Source organism: Dasypus novemcinctus, chromosome 11 (assembly GCF_030445035.2).
Source record: "Dasypus novemcinctus isolate mDasNov1 chromosome 11, mDasNov1.1.hap2, whole genome shotgun sequence".
Lineage (NCBI taxonomy): Eukaryota > Metazoa > Chordata > Mammalia > Cingulata > Dasypodidae > Dasypus > Dasypus novemcinctus.
The window spans coordinates 2,897,478-2,918,650 of NC_080683.1; the positions used below are offsets into that span (position 1 = coordinate 2,897,478).

A 21,173-nucleotide genomic window follows, 5' to 3' on the forward strand; every position below is an offset into this window, starting at 1 on the left:
AAATATTGTGAAGATGTCAATCTTACCCAAAATGATTTATTGATTCAATGCAATATCAATCAAAATTCCAGGAGCTTACTTTACAGAATTAGAAAAGGCAATTACCAAATTCATTTGGAAGAGAAAGTGCACTCAAATAGCCAAAAGCATTCTAAAGAAGAAGAGTGATGTGGAAGGAATATCACTGCCTGACCTTGAAACATATTACAAAGCTACAGTGGTCAAAACAGCATGGTACTTGTATAAAGATAGACACACTGATCAGTGGAATAGGTTTGAGAATCCAGAAATAAACCCTCACCTATACAGGCACCTGGTTTTTTACAAACCTACCAAGTTAATATTAACAGGACAGAACAGTCTCTTCAACAAATGGAGTTGGGAGAACTGGATATCTATAAGCAAAAGAATGAAAGAGGACCCTTATCTCAATCCCTATACAAGAATCAACTCAAGGGAAGTGGATGTGGCTCAACCAACGGGGCTCCCGTCGACCATATAGGAGGTCCAGGGTTTGACCCCCAGGGCCTCCTGGTGAGGGCAGGCTGGCCCACGTGGAGTGCTGGCCCACTCAGGAATGCGGCCCTGCACAGGAGTGCCACCCTGTGTGGGACTCTTGCCCCACAGGAGAAAGCCGCCAAGTGCAGGAGTACTGATGCAGCAAGATGATGCAACAAGAGACACAGAGGAGAGGAAATAAAAGGCGTAGCAGAACAGGGGGGCTGAGGTGGCACAAGATAGTAATCACCTCTCTCCCACTCCGGAAATTCCCAGGATCGGTTTCCAGAGGCGCCTAACGAGAATACAAGGAGACATAGAAGAACACACAGCAAATGGACACAGAGAACAGACAATGGGGGGAGCAGGGTAGGGGAGAAATAAAAAATAAATCCTTAAAAAAAAAAAGTCAACTCAAAATGGATCAAAGACCTAAATATAAAAGCCAGGACCATAAAAACTACTAGAAGAAAATGTAGGGAAACATCTTCAAGACCTTATAATAGATGGTGTTTTCTTGGACCTTATACCCAAGCACATGCAACAAAAGAAAAAATAGATAAATGGGACCTCCTCAAAATTAAACACTTTTGAACCTCACAGGACTTTGTCAAAAGGGTGAAAAGGCAGCCAACTCAATGGAAGAAAATATTTGGAAATCACATATTCGATAAGGATTTCTATCCAGGATATATAAAGAGATGTTACCACTCAACAATAAAAAGACAAATGACCCAATTTTTAAAAATGGGCAAGACTTGAATAGACATTTGTCCAAAGAAATACAAATGGCAAAAAAAAAAATGAAGAAATGCTCAACATCACTAATGATCAGGGAAATGCAAATCAAAACTACAAAGAGATACCATTTCACTCCTATCAGAATGGCCACTATTAAAAAGACAAAGGACTCTAAGTGTTGGAGAGGATGTGGGGAGACAGGGGCACTTATTCACGGTTGGTGGGAATGTAGAATGGTACAGCCACTGTGGAGGACTGCTGGACGGTTCCTAAAGAAATGGAATATAGACTTGCCACGTGACCCTGCAATACCGCTACTGAGTATAGACCCAGAAGAACTGAGAGCAGTGACACAGACAGACATCTGCACAACCATGTTCACAGGGCATTATTCACAATTGCCAAAGTTGGAAACAACCCAGCTGTCCATCAATGGATGAATGGAAAAACAAGCTGTGGTGTATTCACACGATGTAATATTGTGCCACTCGAAGAAGAAATGAAGGCATAAAACACACAACATGGATGAGCCTGGCCGACATTACGTTTAGCAAAGCAAGCCAGACACAAAAGGACAAACACTGTGTGAGTGCAGTACTATGAACCAAATATATTGTGTAGCATGTATGATTCTAAAAAGAATTTATATGTATACAATACATTTAATTGAAAAATGGATGTTTTTATTCAATTGTGTTTTCTTTTTAGTTTTTAATTGCTTGTATTTTCAATTATTAAATGTACAAAATAATGTTAAAATGTTAAAAAAAGAAATGAAGTCGGAAAGCATAAGACAACATGGATGAACCTGGAGAACATTATCTTGGGTGAAGCAAGCCAGACACAAAAGGACAAATAATATGTGATTGTGCTACTATGAACTAAATATATTGTATAATCTCATGGAGTTAGGGAAACGGACTTTGGCCCAGTGGTTAGGGCGTCCGTCTACCATATGGGAGGTCCGCGGTTCAAACCCCGGGCCTCCTTGACCCGTGTGGAGCTGGCCATGCGCAGTGCTGATGCGCGCAAGGAGTGCCGTGCCACGCAAGGGTGTCCCCCGCGTGGGGCAAGGAGTGCGCCCGTGAGGAAAAGCCGCCCAGCGTGAAAAGAAAGTGCAGCCTGCCCAGGAATGGCACCACACACACTTCCCGTGCCGCTGACGACAACAGAAGCGGACAAAGAAACAAGACGCAGCAAATAGACACCAAGAACAGACAACCAAGGGAGGGGGGGAAATTAAATAAATAAATAAATCTTAAAAAAAAAAAAATAAATAAATAAATAAATCTTTAAAAAAAAAAAAAGTAGCACTGCTGATTTATCAATGTGGTGGCTGAAAGGGTTAATCTGTAGGCATAAATGTCAATTTTGGAAAGGTAGAGAATAATCTACAGACTGTTTTACATAGTGATTTCAGCAGTGGATGAAGATTGTGATTAATAGTATAAGTACAAGAATGTTCTTTTACAAGGTGTTAAGAATATGGTGATACACAGGAAAAGTACAACTAATGTAACTTGTGGATGATAGTTAACAGTAAGATTGTAATATTTTTGCAGCAATGGCAAAGAATATGTGTCAATTCTAAGGGACAAAAAGAGGGGCGTAATAAGGAGGTAGGGGATCTCTCCTTCTGGAGTAATGAAAATGTTCTAAACTTGACTGAGGTAATAACAGCACAACTTGGATGAAAATGAGAGCCACTGAGTGCACACTTTGGATAGATTGCACAAAGCATGCATGTGGCTGTACATAGTGAGTGCTGCAGTAGGTGGACTGTGGATTAACAGAACAAATATGAGAACATTCTCTCATAAGCTATAAGAAATATATAATACTAATTCAGGGATTTAATAATCGGGTGGGTTTGGGGGTAAAATATACCAACTGTGAGATATTGGCTATAGTTTGTAGTAATATTTTTTGACAATACTTTTTCATAGTTTGTAACAAATATATCACAACAATGCAAGGTGGTGGTGGTGGGATGACGTATGGGAACCCTGAATATGCATGTTTGCTTTGTAAGTTCACAACTTGTACTATACACTTATTGTTTAAGTATGTCCAGTATGAATGATACACTTCAATACATTTTTGAAGTGCCCAGCAGGGTCTCTGACACTTAGCTCTGTAATGGGTGGATGTCGGTCCTAAGCCCCCACCTCCCGTGGAGCTCCACATGAAGGTACCATGGTCCACGTCAGCTGCCCGGCCCTACCAGTCCTCTCTGGGACGCAGTACTGAAGGTGTCATCAGCACACTGGCCTCAGGGGTTCTGCAACCCCTAAAACTCTGAGGATGAGGCTCCCTGTAATTCCCTGGTTGTCCCTGGCTGAAGACAGGTTTCTCCTGCAGAGACCAGGCCAGAACTCTCATTTAATGAAGACTCTATTAGAGACCCAGGAATAACAAGCAAATAAATGTGCATAAGCAATAACGTAAAACTAGGTAACCTGGCTTATGTGTATTTATCTTCATTCCCTCGTAAACTTGACTATGAGATCCACAGGTCATCCAACAGAGCTTGAACAGACCAAAAGCCCAGCCCTTTCTTCAGTTCTCACAGATGAGCAAAGCCAAAATCCACAGACTCTATTTAAAATTCATGATTTAGGACCACCTTCTCTAAATCGCTGGGGGTTACTAGAATACATTTGGGAATTCGTAATCAAATTGACTAACTCAGATAGGTGGAATTTTCTGTTTTCAGGAAGATTACTTTGTTATTAGTGAGGATTATTTTGCAGAAGCCCCATGTTTGTTTTTTCTTCTATAGCTACTAGTCTTGCTTTAAATTTACAAATGTAGTTAGTTTCACTTCTATGTTATTTGGTTGTGGGTTGTTTAACCATATACTGGGTAGTTTCACATATCTGTAACAATAGTAATTTGAACCTCTAACGTTCAAATAATTATTTTTTTTGAGATAATGGGCCAGGGAGTAAATCCAGGACCTTGTATGTGGGAAGCTCGCACTCAACCACTGAGCTACATCAGCTCCCATGATTTGTTTTTTTCATTTGTTTGTTGTTGTTGTTGTTGTTTTAGGAGGTACCAGGGATCAAACCTGGGACCTCGTATGTGGGAAGCAGGCGTTCAACCACTTGCGCTAAATCTGCTTCCAAATAATTCTATTTTTAAGATATGTATCTTGGAAGTGGACTTGGCTCAACAGATAGAGCGTCTGCCTACCACATGGGAGGTCCAAGGTTCAAACCCTCCTGACCCGTGTGGAGCTGTCCCACGTGCAGGGCTGATGCACGCAAGGAGTGCTGTGCCATGCACCAGTGTCCCCTGCGTAGGGGAGCCTCATGCACAAGGAGTGCACCCTGTAAGGAGAGACACCCAGTGCAAAAGAAAGTGCAGCCTGCCCGGGAATGGTGCCGCCCACACGGAGAGCTGACACAGCAAGATGACGCAACAAAAAGAGACACAGATTTCTGGTGCCGCTGACAAGAACAGAAACGGACACAGAAGAACACACAGCAAATGGACACAGAGACCAGACAACTGGGGCGGGGGTGGGGGGAAGAAGAGAGAAATAAATTTTAAAAATAATAATAAAATAAAAAATATTTTTTAAAAAAAGATGTGTTTCTCATAACCCTATCACTAAGAGAAATGAACAAACATTCCTCTCCCCCAAAACTTCTACAGGGGCACCTGGTTCCTTTTCCACTGAGAAGTGGGACCGAGTCAGATAATGGAAAACGTGAGGTCTCTGGCCTCATCTAAAGGTACTCCGGCCCCCCAAGTTTGAAAACCAGTGACCTCCAGGCCCCTCTGGGAAGGCCTCCCTGCCTGGGTCCTGAGCCCTGTGCTACCGCAGAGGCAGCGTCCTTGTGAATGCAGAGTGAGTGTCCCGAAGACAGCAAGCTGCTCCACAGCTGTCCACACTCCAGGAAACCGGGCCTTCGGAGGCGCCTTTTTCCCATCTGAGAAGGACCTGTGCCCACAGGTGTCTGAGCCACCTCCAGCCACTGGGGTGTGGCTAAGCTCTCCAGCTACAGCAGGCCCCGTTTCAGAGCACACGCAGCAAGACCAGCACTTACACACGAGATTCACACACGCACGGTGTGTGCAGAGGTCTCTGCACCTAGTACAGATGGAAGGGAGGAGCTCAGTAGCTCGACAGAGCTTGACGCCAAGAGCCAAGCTTACAAGTGCTGCAGAGATGCCCACATTAATACCAGACGAGGCGAACTCCTAGGACATGCAATATGAAACAGGGACAAGAAGGGCAAATCTTGGGCCAGCGAGAGGAAAGGGAAATAAAGGGGAAATCAAAACTGAGATCTGATCAGCTTTCAAGTCAGGTGGGCCTGGACTTGAATCCTCTTCCTGAAAACGGCAGTGGGGCTTTGAGCAGAGCTGGCCGAGAGCTGGCCTCAACAGACACTTGCTGAGGACGTGGTGCATGAAACCACCGGAGGCAGTTTCCTCCTCTGAAACCAGTGATAGAATTCCTACCTTGTGGAGTTGAGCAGTAAGAAAAGTCATAATGCTAAGAAAAACAGACTCGAGGTGTGGGAGGCTGGGCACCTGCATTCTTAAAGCCAGTCCTGCCTGAGCTGGCGGGAGGCCCTTCCCTCAGCAACAGGAGCTCCTGGACTCTGGGCAGGCTGGGGGGAGGTGGGGGCAGGGCGGGCAGGGGCGGGGGCCGGGCAGGGCTGGGCACTGGAGCCTGCAGCGAGCCCGAGCCCGGAGAGAGCCAGTCCCCGGTGGCCGCTGGGTGCTCGGCGGCTCCCGGCCGCAGCGCCATGGCCCCTCCTCTGCCCTGGCTCTCTCGCTGCTGCTGCCGCGGCCTCCTGCCTTCCTGGCCTCTGGCCCCCCAAGCCTCCAGGGGCTGCTGCTCCCAGGGCACCACTGCGAGCACACGCACAGCCGGGACCACCTCCACAGCCAGTGGGAACATGAAGTCGGCCCCCAGGGTAAGTGGGGCCAATGAGGGGGCGAGGGGGAGGGAAGGAGCCTCACGCATCCTGCAGCACCAGCCGGTGACCCTGATGGCCCTGCTTGTTCCAGTGCTCAGCTCGGCCCTTCCCAGCCCACCACTCAGCCCTGGGGACTCAGCCCCCTTCCCCCTCAGCAGCTCGGTCCACAAGTCCTTGAACAGGAATTTCCCTCATTGAACAGTTAATTATTCATTAGAGGGGAGGGAGAGCCAGTCTCCTTTCCTTCCCATGGCTTGTGAGGTCATGAAGGCCCTCCGGACCTGGCTTTGGCCTCTGCACCGCCAGTGATCCCTAACTGCCCCACAGGCCTCAGCCGGTGACAACAGGAAGCCTCCTTGACTTCAAGGTGGAAAGAAAGGGGAAGGTGGGGTCTAGGGCCCGTCCCAGGCTGATGCTGTCTCCCCAACTCCCCTCCCCAGGGTTCAGGGCCCGGCCGCACGGCTGAGCTGGCCCAAGCTGAGGAGCTGCTGGAGGAGCAGCTAGAGCTCTACCAGGCCCTGCTGGAAGGGCAAGAAGGGGCCTGGGAGGCCCAGGCCCTGGTGCTCAAGATCCAGAAGCTGAAGGAACAGATGAGGAGACACCGAGAGAGCCTTGGAGAGGCCTAAGCGGTCCACAGGTTGCCGATTCACTCTCCCACACTGGAAACACTGTGGACCACCCCACCACCCCTTCACCCAAAACATCCCAGTCTCTCCTAGACCAGAGAAAACGGAAGTGAGCCCTCTGCCAAGGGCCAGCAACTGAAGTTACTGGGGAAGCCGTTCATCGGCTGTCCTAGTCACACCCCCCACTCCACCCTTCCTCTCACCTTGCCCACACCACAGCAGGACAGACAAAATTCACTTTGGATCATGCCCTAAAATAATTTCACCCCAAATCCAATAAAATGACAGAGTGCTTAAAGATACCACAGACGCACATGGGTTTCATTTTTAGTTTTGTTAAAAAAAATTCTGACAAATCAGGGATGGGGGGTCGGTTTAGGGTTGGTGGTGATGCAAAAGAGGGAAGCCATGGCTGGGGTGGGCAGGGGTGGGGCGAGGGTAAGTGGCAGTAGTGTCTCTTCATCCCCATGCCTTGTATCGCCTCCTGAAGACGGACAGACTGTCACATTCCAGAATGGGTGAGTCCTCTGAGTCCTCTACCGTGTCTGTTCAACTGAGAAGAGAATGTGACAGAATAAGGCATGGAAAGCAAAAAGCAAGGTTAGTACAAACACACAAGCCTAGGAGCACGTGATCACCTGGTGTGCCTCGTGTGTGGGTGCAGGACAGACTTGGGAAGGGGAAAGACATTATCTGAGAGAAGAGACTCCACCGAGGTCGGCAAAGCATTCTAAGGTGGCCTGAGACCAGGGGAGCATTAACTTTGTTACTTGTCAAATGTCCATCACAAGCCTTCCAAACGTGGACCGAGGAGACTCTCAAGAGGTGGGGGCGTCCGTTCCCAAGACCATACTCACTGTAGGAGGAGATGTCGATCTCATCGGGCAGCTCGCTGATATTGACCTCGAAGCGGTCCTGAACATCGTTGAGGATCTTGGCATCATTCTCATCTGACACAAACGTGATGGCCAAGCCCTTGGTGCCAAACCGGCCTGCTCTGGCCACCTGGAAGGAAAGAGAGGTTAGGACCAAAAGACTGAGGAGGGAAGATGCCCACCAGGAGATGAAGATGAAAAGAACAAGTACAGAACACGCGGGTATGGGAGAGGAACATGAGGGCCATCCTGGGTGGGGGGCTCACCCGATGCAAGTATGTGTCAGAATCCTCAGGCATGTCGTAGTTAAAGGCGATGTTCACCCGCTCGATGTCCATGCCTCGACCAAACAGGTTGGTAGCCACAAGAATTCTTCGTTGAAAATCTTTAAATTGCTGATATCGAGAAAGCCTTTGTGAGAGGAAATTAGAAAAATATTGAGATTCCTCTCTAAAGATGCTCTTTCTCCTCCCAAGACATAGAACTTCCTCCCTATCACCAACTCACCGTTCCTCCTGGGGCATCCCCCGGTGGATGGCGATGGCTGGGAAGTTCTGCTCCACCAGGAGCTGGGCCAGGGCAATGCAGCGCTGCACAGACTTCACAAAGATCACCACCTGTGTGCGCGAGTGGCCCGTGACGGTGCGGGAGAGAACACGCACAAGAGGGAGTTTTCAGTAACCTCACTCTCAGTCCTTCCAGGCTCTCTTACTCCCCACCAAGTACTTCCTCTTCTGCTCTAAATATAAGTTAGCCTTTCTTTTTCTCTTTTGAGCCTGATTTTTCTAGAGCAGACTGGCCTCAAAAAAGGTTTGGGGAAGTGGATTTGGCTCAAGCAACTGAGCTCCCTGGTTCAGTTCCCAGGGCCTCCTAAAGAAGACAGCGAGCTGGCAGAACAAGATGATGCAACAAGGCACAAAAGTGGAAAAGCAAGAGAGACACAACAAAGCAGAGAATGGAGGTGGCTCAAGCCATTAGGTGCCTCCCGCCCACATCAGAGATCCCAGGCTCAGTTCCTGCTGCCCCCTAAAGAAGCAAGGAAGACAAACAGACACAGTGAATGCAAACAAGAGGGGAAGAAGTATAATCAGAAATATTGAGAGACAAGACTACCTCTGGAAATGGCTAAAAATTAGAATGCAGGTCTGGAGAGACCATGTCTAGATAGTCCTGCTTACTGGGATTTAAACCTAAGGGATTACCTTATTCAGGAAAGCAGTTTTTAGTGCAAATAAACCAGGTAAACTGATGGAATGTTTCTCCTCAGTAAGGAGTACAAAAAGATATAAATAGATTTAAGAATCCTAATAGGCCCAAAATAGTTGCAGATTTTTACCAATTTAAAACCCTTTGAGGGAAGTGAACTTGGCCCAGTGGATAGGGCGTCTGCCTACCACATGGGAGGTCCACAGTTCAAACCCAGGACGTCCTTGACCTGTGTGGAGCTGGCCCATGCGCAGTGCTGATGCACGCAAGGAGTGCCGTGCCACGCAGGGGTGTCCCCCATGTAGGGGAGCCCCATGCGCAAGGAGAGCACCCCATAAGGAGAGCAGGCCAGTGCGAAAGAAAGTCGAGCCTGCCCAGGTGTGGTGCCGCACACACGGAGAGCTGACGCAGCAAGATGATGCAACAAAAAGAAACACAGATTCCCATGCCGCTGACAAGAATAGAGGCAGACGTGAACATACAGCAAATGGACACAGAGAGCAGACAACTGGGGGGAGGGGGAGAGAAATAAATACAATATAAATACATCTTTTAAAAAATAAACCCTTTGAGATGATACTAAAAACCACTGATTATACACTTTGGATAGATGATATATGTGAATATATCTCAATAAAATGGCTTTAAAAAAAAAGAAAAGAAAAGAAAAAACCTTGGAAAATATATACTAACCTCTTAAGAAAAGGGAAGTGGATTTGGCCCAATGGATAAGGCGCCGCCTACCACATGGGCGGTCCAAGGTTCAAACCCAGGGCCTCCTGACCCATGTGGTGAGCTGGCCCATGTGCAGTGCTGATGCACGCAAGGAGTGCTGTGCCACACAGGGGTGTCCCTCACGTAGGGGAGCCCCACACGCAAGGAGTGTGCCCCATAAGGAGAGCCGCCCAGCGCGAAAAAAGTGCAGCCTGCCCAGGAATGGTGCCGCACACATGGAGACCAGACGCAGCAAGATGATGCAACAGAGAGACACAGATTCCAGGTGCAACTGACAAGAATACAAGTGGACACAGAAGAACATATAGCAAATGCACACAGAGAGCAGACAACTTGGGGGGAGGCAGGGAAGGGGAGAGAAATAAATTAATAAATCTTTAAAAATAAAACTTAAGAACAGGGTTGTGTAACAGAAAACTTCTATTCTTCTTACTGTTTACTTATTGAAATTACTTAAATGAGCATATTTCATGTTTAAAATGTATGCCTAATGTAATTTAATAAGGCTCTCTAGTTTTACAACATATATACTAAGGCTATTCATACAGGTGACACAATTCAAAACATTTAAAATGTATTTGAAATACTAAAAAATAAAACTTTTCAGAATTTTATTTTTTAAGGTTTATCTTACTAAGTGAGGTTTTTATTTGAGTACCTGTCCTTGCCAGCCATGGAACAGAAAAGCAGCTCTTACCTTGCTCAGGTTCAGCCCCTTGATGCCCTCAGAAATCCAATTAGATCAAAAGCAGATATTTATCTTTCCACTTAAGAGAAGTTCCCATTTTCTCCCACGTCGCCTTTCCTCAATCGAAAGGTAGTTAATACAGATTTCCACTAGGTGGTCCTTCTACCAGACCTCTAACTGACCTGGTTGAACTCAAGGACATCCAGAAGGTCAAAGAGCTTCCGGTTCTTCTCGTTGTCCTTCAGTTTCACGTAGTACTGCTGCAACCCATGCAGCGTCAGCTTCGTCTCATCATCCACGAAGATCTCCATTGGCTGGGGGGGAGGAAGGGGGTGGGGAACGGGAGGAGGGCAGAGTGGGGGGGTTAAACCTGGGGGGGGTGGAGGAAGTTGATCTCCAATACACCCCATGGGGGGATGGGAAGAGAGAAGATTGAAAACCCCTCCCCCAAAAAAAACACCCATTTTAATGTGGTCTCTTCCACATTAGACCCAATCTCCTTCCTATCAATGGGGTTTTAAGATTGCCCAACTGAAAACTGCCACGGGAAAGGGACTGCAAGGTAAGGAAAGGAGTAAAACTGCCAATGGCAAGGTGCCATTACCTCAGATGGAGGTGAGGGAGAAAAAAAATCAAAACAATGGGAAATGATTCTCAAAGGAAGACCACGATCTCAACACCTGGGAAATGATGGGAAAAGGTGACTCGAGGTCAGACTAACCCATCAAAGCTGTTCATAATATTATGGGGTAGGGGACAAGGATTGCTCCCTTTGAGTGTCTACTAGGAAAATCACACATTAAGAGTGTGGATGTCTTTGAGATCAGAATACTGCAGTGGACATGGCTAGAATCCCATGAAAGGAGAAACAAAAATTGCTCAAGATGAGTTAACAACTTGCCCTCAGACCGCAAGGGAATAGTTTATAGGCTATGTGTAAGGTATCAATATGTGGTTACTGAAAAATAAATTCAGAGCTTTACTAAGGAGGGGAACACCCTTGAAGGGAGGTAGCATAACGACAGAAATTGAAAGAAGACCCAACAACCCCAAGGCTCAACTTTTCTAACATCCTAACTTGGGGGTCACAGTTAACACGGAGACCCAAGAAGCAAGAGGGGAAAGGATGCGTCATGGGGAAAAAAATGTAGGCTTAATTGCAGAAGGCAGGCTTTCCAGGTAAGTCCCATGGCCTCCTTCAAATATAATACAAGCCCCCCCATATATGTAAAGATAAAGGCTATTGGTCCCATGAAAAGGAGCAGTGCAGGGGAGGGAGCACAATGCACTGCTTACAGGATGTGAGTGGCCTAGGCCCAAACCCTAACATCCTCTGGTTTCATCCAAGTGGAGCTCCTTGCTTTACCCTTCCCATACCCCTCTCCTGAATATTAAAAAAAAATAAAGAAAAAAAGCTATCACCCCATTCAGGACACCCCTCCCCCCAACACACATTGGGGGAAAAGAGGGCACGGCACGCATTGTGTTCAGGAAAAAAACCGGGAACGGAAAAAAGAGGCTGGTTTGGTCCTCAGCTTCCTGGTCAGGATTCCCCGCGGCCTCCGCTGCCGCCATCCACCGCTGGGTGCCGTCCGCATTCCCCCGCCGCGCCACGATGCGTCTCTGCTGCCGTCTCACATCAACCGAGGTTCCGGATGGGTGCGAGGAGGTAAGGGCAGGAAGGAGCAGGGGATCGGGGACTGAGGTGCCAAAGGCCCCCACCCCTGGAGGTGGGGAGAAGGTGGTTCCATTTGTGCTGCTTGCTCTTCTTTTGAACATGCCCTGCCATCTTTCTGTCCCTCTCTTGCTCTCCTGTCACCGGGAGGTATGAGTTTGAGGGAGCAAAAGGCTCCAGCTGTATGCTCGATGCCATCTTGAGCATGCATGGTTGTAGGGGGATGTAGGAGACAATGGGTGGTAGGGCAGAAAACTCTGCCCTTCCCCCAAAAGGGGAAGAGGTTCAAAGCATTTTGTGATTGAAAAAAAAAAAGTCGAACACTACCCGCTCTCACGTTAACCCGACCAAGTCTTCCGGAGTTTCCCTGGCGCCCGCGCAGGCCCTAACACTAGCTGTCTCTGCCTCTGTTTGTCTCTTCAAGGAGTCATCACTCCCACGTGGGCATGTGCCCCCTTCTTGGCGCTTGAAGAGTAAGGGAGTCTGGAGGAAGAGGGCGAGGAAGGGGAGGAGGCGGTGGGCGGGGAGTGGAGGGAGAGAAGGTAGAAGGGTATTTACGTCTTGCATGAACTTGCGGCAGACAGGACGGATCTCTTTGCTCAAGGTAGCACTGAACATCATGACCTGCTTCTCATGGGGGGTCATGCGAAAAATTTCCTGGACATCCCGACGCATGTCTACAAGAAAACAGGAAAACAGTTACAAGCGACAAAAAGTATATGATAAACAGAGATCAGAGGTAGGTTTCCCAATGAGGCAAAGACTGTTAGAAATGGGTAAGCAAGAGAGTCATTTTAAGGAAAGATTTGTGTCTACTTTATTTTCTCCAACCACTATACACTCACACCCATAGTAATAACACAATAGAAAGAGCATATATTTGGAATAAAGACTGGAGTCAAGTTCCAGCTGGGTATTTTAACTGAGCAAAGAAAGGATTATGGTTATGTCCATGACTATAAAATAGGGATAAAGGCCACTTCAGACTCACTAGGTTAAGGCATTTAAAAAATGCTTTATAAGGCCCTTCTCCCAACTCATCCCTCCCCAAACCCCAACCTCTAACAGTTAACATCTGCTGAGCACCTATTATGTTCTAGATAACAAGAGTCCATTCCATGCCGCCTCAGGATCCCAGCCTCCTATCTAGTCTGACAAATATGACATCACTACCTTGAGTCCACTTTTTAGTTTATATGTCTTGAATAGCTAAAGATCATTTGGGATGACTTTTCCTCAGGGCTACCTCCACCCCCACTCTCCCATTCTCCATAATTCAGTTTTTACAGATTTTCCATATTCCAGAATACCACTTTCCACATTAATTCTAGACCTAGAGATCTATTTGGCTATCAATATTTAATAACAAAAAAAAAATTGTAATGCTGCTCAGCTATCAGTTTTGACCATATATGCTATGTTGTGCCTACCAAACAAGTAAACGCTCTCCTTTGTTTACTTTTCCAACTTTATTTTCAGTTTACTCTTAAACGTAAACATCTGTCACAGAAAGGAAGTACAAGACTCCCTGCTGATCACCAAGGCTGCTTAAAAGCAAACCTATTCACTTCTGCCAGTGACCAGGGAACCCAGAGCCATCAGTCATGGGTGATAGATTAAGAGTCGTCCCTGCACCGAAGTGCTCCCATATTAAACAAACATCATTTGGCTCCAAAGTAAACTCTCCAAATTACTATCCCAGTCCCAGCACTACCACTCACCGAGCTGTTCAAGCATCTTATCACACTCATCCAAGATAAAGTGTTTAATGTGTTTAAGATTGAGGCTCTTATTTCTAGCAAGGGCTAGGATGCGACCAGGGGTCCCCACGACGATATGCGGGCAGTTCTTCTTTAGCACCTCTTCATCCTTCTTGATAGACAGACCACCAAAAAACACAGCAACCTGCCAACCCAGGAAGAAAAGAAAGTGAATTGCACAAGGAAGGAAACATTCCAATCTTCCATAGTTCCCATTCTTTGTTTGATCTAAACCAATTCTTAAAACACTACAGAGCTAAATGAAACCTTAAATGTCACCTAGTCCAGTATTATTACGCCCCTGAAAGACTGAGACTCAGAAACCAAAGTTACTTGCCCAAAGCTATATGGCTAAGGGGAGGCAGTCAGGGATGGCAGCCAGTTCTTCTGGCTTCATCTAAGATCTCCCTTCACATGACTCTAAGATCAGGCTTCACTTTAAGAATGATGACAGCAAATCGCCCAGAGCGTCAAGTACTACAAAAAGCATATGGAACATCAAGCCTTCCTAACTGAACCCCAATTTTTTTTAAAGTACTGGGGCTGGGGATTAAACCAGGGACCTCTATATGGGAAGCTGGCGCTCAACCACCAAGCCACATCAGCTCCCAAGTTTGTTTTTTTTTTAACAGTTTGTTTGCTTGCTTGTTTTTAGGAGGTACCGGGAACTGAACCTGGGACCTCCCAAGGGAGAAACAGGAGTTCAACCGCTTGAGCCTTGTCCGCTCCTGAGCCCAAATTTTTTTTAAACTCCTTCACACAAACCCTATGAAACTACTAATTCAGGCCAAACATATCAGTGTTAAAAACATTAAGTGGGAAAAAAAAGGTGTTCGAGTGAAAATCAGGACTTTCAAAGAGGAAAAGAGCGATGAAGGGATCATACTGTCATGACCCTAATTTTACATTAAATCTTTTTAAGGAGGTACTGGGGATTGAACCCAGGACCTCTCACATGGGAAACAGGCACTCAACCACTTGAGCTACATCCACTCCCACACTAAATCTTAAAATCACTAATGGTGGGCCAACTAGGAGATATATAATAAAACAAAGTACAAAATATCATCTATAAATACTTGCCAAAGATGTTAAAATTCAATCAGTTAAGCTTTCAGATATAAATTTGTTTACAGAAACTACTGGGAGGAAAGAACAAGCTAAATAACCCCTTAGGGAAGTAACCAGACAAATCCAGAGACATTCTGTAGAACCCACCCAGACACTTTAATAAGCCATTACAGCATAATTTCAGGCAAAGGTAAGAAAAAACGTAATCATATTTGATCTTGACACCAAGAACAAGAGTAATGAACTGGGCCACTGAGGAAGGATAATCCTAGCTTACTATAGGGCTCAACAATGCTTGTTTCCATATTCATAGCAACATCTGTTACCTGTTTTCAACATTTAGACTTAAGTTACACATAAGACTACTTTGTGAAAGGACAGAAACATGTTATTAACTAACAATGTAAAAATAGAGATATACATAATAACACATACATACAGCTGGCATGCAGCTCGGAATAGTGTAAATAAAGAATTTGTCATGAAGGAAAATTAAATAGGTCAATAAGTTGATAAACCAAGAAAATAGTGCCTTATTCAGGCATAAAAAGAAATGAAGTTCTGATACATGCTCGACATGAACTATGAAGACCTCACACTGAATGAGCCAAGCACAAAAGGACCTCTATATTGTGTAATTACATTCATATGAAATATTTAGAAGATGCAAATTTCTAGTCGGAAATTATCAGGGTCAAGAGATGGTGGTGGGGAATGAGACATCAATGTATAATTGGTACAGAGTTTGTTTGCAGTGACAGTAATGGATATAATGGATAAGGGATGATGTTAACAGTTGCACAACATTGTGAATATAATTAACAACACTGAACTGTATCCTTAAAAGTGGTTAAAATGGAAATTTTTATTTTATGTTACCACAAAATTTTTTTTAAACCACAGAACTGTATAATACCCTAACATAAACTATGGACAACAATTAATAAAATTACAGCATTGGTTCATCAATTGTAACAGGTGTACCACACTAACGCAAAATGTTCATAGGGAAAACTGTGTGTGATGGGGGAAAGTATGGGAACCCCACACTTTCTGCATTTTCTTAAATCAACATCAAAACTCCCGAATAAATTTTAAAAACATAAAAAAAAGAAAACAGCACCTATTACTTGGTTACACAGAACCAGCAGAACTGGGGAAAAAGGGCCAGCAAATGTCTATGAAGTAGGACTAGAAATGAGAGAATCTAACTTTTCATTATAAAACCTTTCTGGATTACCACACACATATACTACTACTACAACTTTGACTTTTTAAATGCTATTTTTTATTAAGGATTATGACTCAATTTCATTAAAATACAGTTTATATTTTATATAAATATTTCATTATATTTATACAGTAAAATACAAAATTTTACTAAAATATGAAAAGAAAAATCGTAAGAATCCTTCATCTCATCCTAAAATTGTTTACATTATACATCTCAAACTTCTATCACCTGGAGCTCTCATTTGAAGCTTAATCATACACAGCAGGTCTGGGGTGGGTCGTATTCCAACGACCCCATATGATGCTGTGCTGAAGCTAACATTCTGGGAACCACACTGAGTATCAAGGTTATAAAACTGGAAAACACTCAAGTTAACGCTGTTGTTGCCCCGATATCAATCTTCTGCCATTTTAAACAATCCTGAAAATTCACACACCACAATGGAGCTATTTTAGAGCTCCCATGCCCTTCCTTACCATAAAGCCCAAAAATTTCAAAATGTCCACCAGACAACTTAAAGTCTGTACAAAGAAATAGTAAGAAAAGGGTGGTCCTGTGGCAAGCATTATCCATACCCCAACTATGATGAACTCTCTTGCTACACAAACATATATTTATATTATGTGTTAAAATCAAGGCAAACTGGGAGCGGATGTGGCTAAAGCGGTTGAGTGCCTGCATCCTACTTGGCAGGTCCCGGGCTCGGTTCCCAGTGCCTCCTAAAAACAAACGAACAAACAAGCAACAAGCAAACAAACGAAAAAAACCAACTCAGGGGAGCCGATGTGGTTCAGTGGTTGAGTGCTGGCTTCCCAGATACAAGGTCCTAGGTTCAATCCCCGGCCCTGATACCTTAAAAAAATAAATAAATAAATTCAAGGCAAACTAACACTTCCCCAAAATTAAGATGTAGCAAGCATCTCTAAAATTGTAACACATATCCAAAAGAGCCTTAGATTTCAGTTTGTAGCAACTTACTGTTACATGTACACTTAAGCTCACTTAGTGGAGATACTTAAAACACCTATGGAACAAAAACTGCAGATCTACAAGTCTCTGGTGTCTCCAACTCCCCAATCCTCACTAGGCGTCTTCTCCCTGGCTTACCTTGACATTGGGCATGTATTTAGAGAAGCGCTCATACTCCTTACTGATCTGAAAAGCCAGCTCCCGAGTGTGACACATCACCAGCACAGACACCTGGGGTGGGAAAGGGAGAAGGCACAGACACGCATTATATCCCTTCACTATTGTGATCACCTCTCTGGGGAAATGACTCACAAAAGCACACCTGGTAGATCATAAATGATTTCAATTCTGAGACCTAAATCATTAACCCTGCTCCTCCACCTAAATGTGGCTTACTATGAAATACTTCCCACCGCCATCAAATCAGTCAAGGGTGATAAAGATAACAGAGCTCTTGGAGCTGAAAGCATCACATCCTGAGAACAACAACACCCTCCCCAAACACTAACAAAAATGCCCCCAGTACTCTCCCCAAGTGTACCTGCCCGGTGACTGGCTCCAGCTGTTGCAGTGTGGCCAGCACAAACACTGCTGTCTTGCCCATGCCTGACTTGGCTTGACACAGGACATCCATACCCAGAATGGCCTGAGGGATGCACTCATGCTGGACTGGGGAAAAAAATAAATTGGACGTCAGTCTCCAGATAATTCCACCACCTTTTTAACCACACAAAACCAGTTTTCCACCCTTCAATTCCCAAAGAATTTTCTTTGTTCTTGTCAACTCCAGCTATCATTTATCCCAAAATCACCCTCCTAGTTCTAACTCTAGTGTCCTCTAGCTCCAAAATTACCCAGTTCCACAAACAATCCTCTTGTACCTACAAATAGCTCACCTTTTGTGCTACTGGCTCTCTCATTTCCTCTAAGCTGTAACAATCCAGGACATTTGAGGCCCACCACAGGCCATTTCACCACTTAGGTTGCCAGGCTTTGAGTCACATGACCTTGCAACCTTGGACAAAATTAATGGACTTCGTACCTAACCCAGAAGCTAGCCATCTTTATACCAGCCATGAAGTTTTCCAGAGATTTGTGTTGGCCTGGTCCAAAAGAGGGGGAGTAAAGGTCCAACCAACCCCTCTCTAGAAATTTACAATTAGGAGTCAGAGTGACAAAATTTAAAAAAAGCAGAAAAGCCAGTCACAAGAACAAACAGCAGGTCTCTAAGCTGCTTTTGGGTCACTAACAGTTTTGTGATACCAAGAATGATACACCAGCCTATGTAAATCTCCTCCATTGCTAAAAATCATTTTTACTTACTTCTTTACTTTTTGGTCTGTCCCAAATATAAATCTTATCACCTGAGGAACCGTGACCCACATCTGTTTCTTATAGCTCTAAAGAGTATTCTATGCCCACGGGAAAAATTACCTTCTGATGGATGCTCAAAGCCACAGTCAACAATGGCCCGGAGCAACTCTGGCTTGAGCAAGAAGTCACGAAAGCCAGAGCTGTGGATGGAGACATAGGAGCCCTTGACATCCTTCTTGGCAGGGGCCTCAGCCCCATCTCCCCCAGCTGCTGTCTCCACCTCATCATCTTCATAGTCCAACAGCTCATTGTCCACATCGTTTTCTGCCATAACTGGGCCGGCAGTAGGGGAAAGGGAGGGGGTCTCTAGATGGGTTCAGGCAGAATAGCTGAAATCAAGGAAGAAAGGGTAGGGGGTCTGGGGAAAAGGAGAGGAAAAGAAAGATACTAGTTTCTGAAAGAAGAGGTAGGGGGAAAAAAGACGGAAAGCTTATCAGACATGAGCAGAGACTTCACCACTTTAAGCCTCCATTCCCACTCTTCTCTCTCCTAAACTATGACACCTTTTCGTGGAAAAAAAAGGCAACACATACAAAATATAAAAGTGAAAAGCAATAGAGAAAATGTAAGTAACCGCCCCAGGCACAGGTTCCCAACAAGACTAGGATGGGAATTGAGGAAACCAGGAAGTTGGAAGAGGAAGACCAGTTATAAATTCTAGATACGTTAAGTAACAAGAGTGAGGAAAATCGGATAATGGAAAACAATGTTAACTAATGGGAGAAGGGGGGGTGGAGTGTGGAAAACAGAGATGAAAAATAATTTCTAAAAAGTCTTCAAGGAAAGACCTTGTGCTATCCTTATAATCTCAAGGTGTCAACCTCCACCACAGCAGCCATCAGTCAAGGGTGATAGATTAAGGTCATCAGCGCGCAAAGCGCTCACTTTTCAAAACGAAAACATCACGTGGCTGCCATCCACCTCCCACAGCTCCACAGCCCCTCACTCAACACCCTTTCGCTACTTAAAAAAAAAACAAAAAAAAACGTGAAACTAACGCCGGGAGAATCATCTCTCCATCACACGTTGAGAGAGAAGTTAATACCTATGTAACTAAGGAGGAAGTACCTTCGCTCCGACTTTAAAAGAACCTTTACCAAACGGTCTCGCATCACCGTTTCTATCACTCCGCAAAGGAGACTCCTTCCGGAAAACCACTTACACAATGAAACCACTCGCGAACGTTCGGAAAACCCTCCAAGAACTGCCAAAGTCGAGAGGAGGAGAGTCCACCTGGGTCCGGAAGCTGGCTCCTCCCCGTTCCCGCCGCGGGCCGAGAGAGGCCCCGAGGCGACGGGGAAATTGAGAAGGCCCCGCCCTCTGCAAACGCTCGGAACCAGGGGAGGCCTAGCGCCTCCTCTCTGGTCGCCGGGGCCTCGGGTAAGCGAGACCCACGGAGGAGCCAAAGATAAAAGGAACACAAAAGCACCGGGGCCACCATCTTGGATTGCACCCCCGCCCCCGGTTTCTGCTGCCTCCTCCCGGAGAGATCTTTGCTCTCGAAAGGGATGGAGAAAAGGAAATAACGACCCAATTAGGTCCCAGCGACAACATTGTCGCCTCTGGGGCGGATATCGGAGACCCATGCGACCGGATGGCCACGGAGAAGTAAGGATGGAAGCGGATGGTACCGAAGGCCGAAGCTTACCTGAGCAGGGCGGGCGCGTATGGCGGCAGCAACAGCGACGAAGTAGGGACTCTGCCTTCACTTCCGGTCTCCGCTTCCCTCTAGCCGTCCTCCCGCCTTCTTGGCTGTCAGCGCGCAGGCGCACGGCGCCGGAAAACGGGCCTTCCGCGGTTCTATAGTGCCGCGCGCTCGGAGGCTGCCCTTGGAAAATGCCTGTCTAAAATTTTTTTTTTTTTTTTTTCCAGAAACCTCTTCTAATTCCTCCGTGACTACCAGTGAAAAAAAGACCATGAAGGGAGCTAGCATCCCCTCCCACTATTAACTTTTCTCTCTTGCCCTACTCTTCTCCACGCCCCCGCCACACGTTAGCCTCTTCTCACGCAGGTCCTCTCTCTGGACACCCCTCCGCGGGCGCCTGCGGAGCGAGAGTGGAGGGCACTGTGAGTTCCCACGGGGTCCTCGGCCCGGTCGTCAAGGTGACCTGGTGGTGGCTGGGTCGCGCTGGGAGCGTCAGGCCCCTGCTGGGAGCGGGGGAGGCGGTCTCGGGGAACTGGAGCGAAACCTGATCTGGAATCCTGGCCCTGGTGGAGTTGGGGCACTTGCCCGTCCGCTGTCGCTCATGCCCCAAGGACCCTGAGGCTGGTGCAGCGGCTGCAGGGCAGGGGATGTCCTGAATTACCTGAGTGGGAGGTGGAGTCCGATTCTGCCTCACGTATTAAAGATAAATGGTAGGGTTTGAGGGATATAAAACATCCCGTAATTAACTCAGTCAGAGTGGTCTTAGTCGCCACCCTGCACACACACACACCAGCCCCTTAGTTCACCCGGCTTTTTTTGGGAAACATTTGATAGCCCCTCTGAGATTCTACAGAAGTCATGCGTGATGTCTTACTGCTTAACAAAAATAACAGTCATTTGGCCAGGCCCTGAACTAAAGACGCTCTTGACCTCTTAACACATTATACCCTTTAACACTATGGAGTTGATACATTATTCCCATTTTATAGACAAGCAAACAGGCTTATGAAGTAAAGCAACATGTCCAAAGTAACAGCTAGTAATGTGGACCAGCCAGGACGTGAACACTTTCAAAACCGGATCACTTCATCTCTATTGTACCTTGCCTCCCTACTTAAAGATGGAGAGTTGGGTTA

The 21,173-nt window shown here is 46.0% G+C and overlaps 2 protein-coding genes and 2 non-coding genes across 5 annotated transcripts; 1 reads left to right on the top strand and 3 right to left on the bottom strand.

Annotated features, from left to right (window-relative positions):
• The first annotated feature begins 5,912 nt into the window (after positions 1–5,912).
• MCCD1 (mitochondrial coiled-coil domain 1) lies at positions 5,913–7,107 on the top strand. Its single transcript, XM_004467887.3, has 2 exons — positions 5,913–6,176; positions 6,620–7,107. The coding sequence occupies exons 1-2, from the start codon at positions 6,006–6,008 to the stop codon at positions 6,803–6,805; spliced, it is 357 nt and encodes a 118-aa protein (XP_004467944.1). The 5' UTR covers positions 5,913–6,005; the 3' UTR covers positions 6,806–7,107.
• A 13-nt stretch (positions 7,108–7,120) lies between these two features.
• Positions 7,121–20,533, bottom strand: DDX39B (DExD-box helicase 39B). 2 transcript variants are annotated; one of them, XM_012528763.4, is made up of 11 exons: positions 20,041–20,533; positions 18,453–18,750; positions 17,560–17,687; positions 17,157–17,249; positions 13,706–13,889; positions 12,543–12,661; positions 10,492–10,623; positions 8,188–8,297; positions 7,947–8,091; positions 7,663–7,810; positions 7,121–7,358 (listed from the first exon to the last, which is right to left on the bottom strand). In XM_012528763.4, the coding sequence occupies exons 2-11, from the start codon at positions 18,661–18,663 to the stop codon at positions 7,342–7,344; spliced, it is 1,287 nt and encodes a 428-aa protein (XP_012384217.1). In that variant the 5' UTR covers positions 18,664–18,750; positions 20,041–20,533; the 3' UTR covers positions 7,121–7,341. The 2 variants fall into 2 exon arrangements, with proteins under 2 accessions (XP_012384217.1, XP_004467949.2); XM_004467892.5 differs by having other exon boundaries at positions 18,453–18,786; positions 20,041–20,497.
• LOC111766397 (small nucleolar RNA SNORD83) lies at positions 13,578–13,654 on the bottom strand. Its single transcript, XR_002798459.1, has one exon. It is a non-coding gene; the product is annotated as a small nucleolar RNA SNORD83 (small nucleolar RNA).
• Positions 19,226–19,303, bottom strand: LOC111766396 (small nucleolar RNA SNORD83). Its single transcript, XR_002798458.1, has one exon. It is a non-coding gene; the product is annotated as a small nucleolar RNA SNORD83 (small nucleolar RNA).
• Positions 20,534–21,173: the final 640 nt, after the last annotated feature.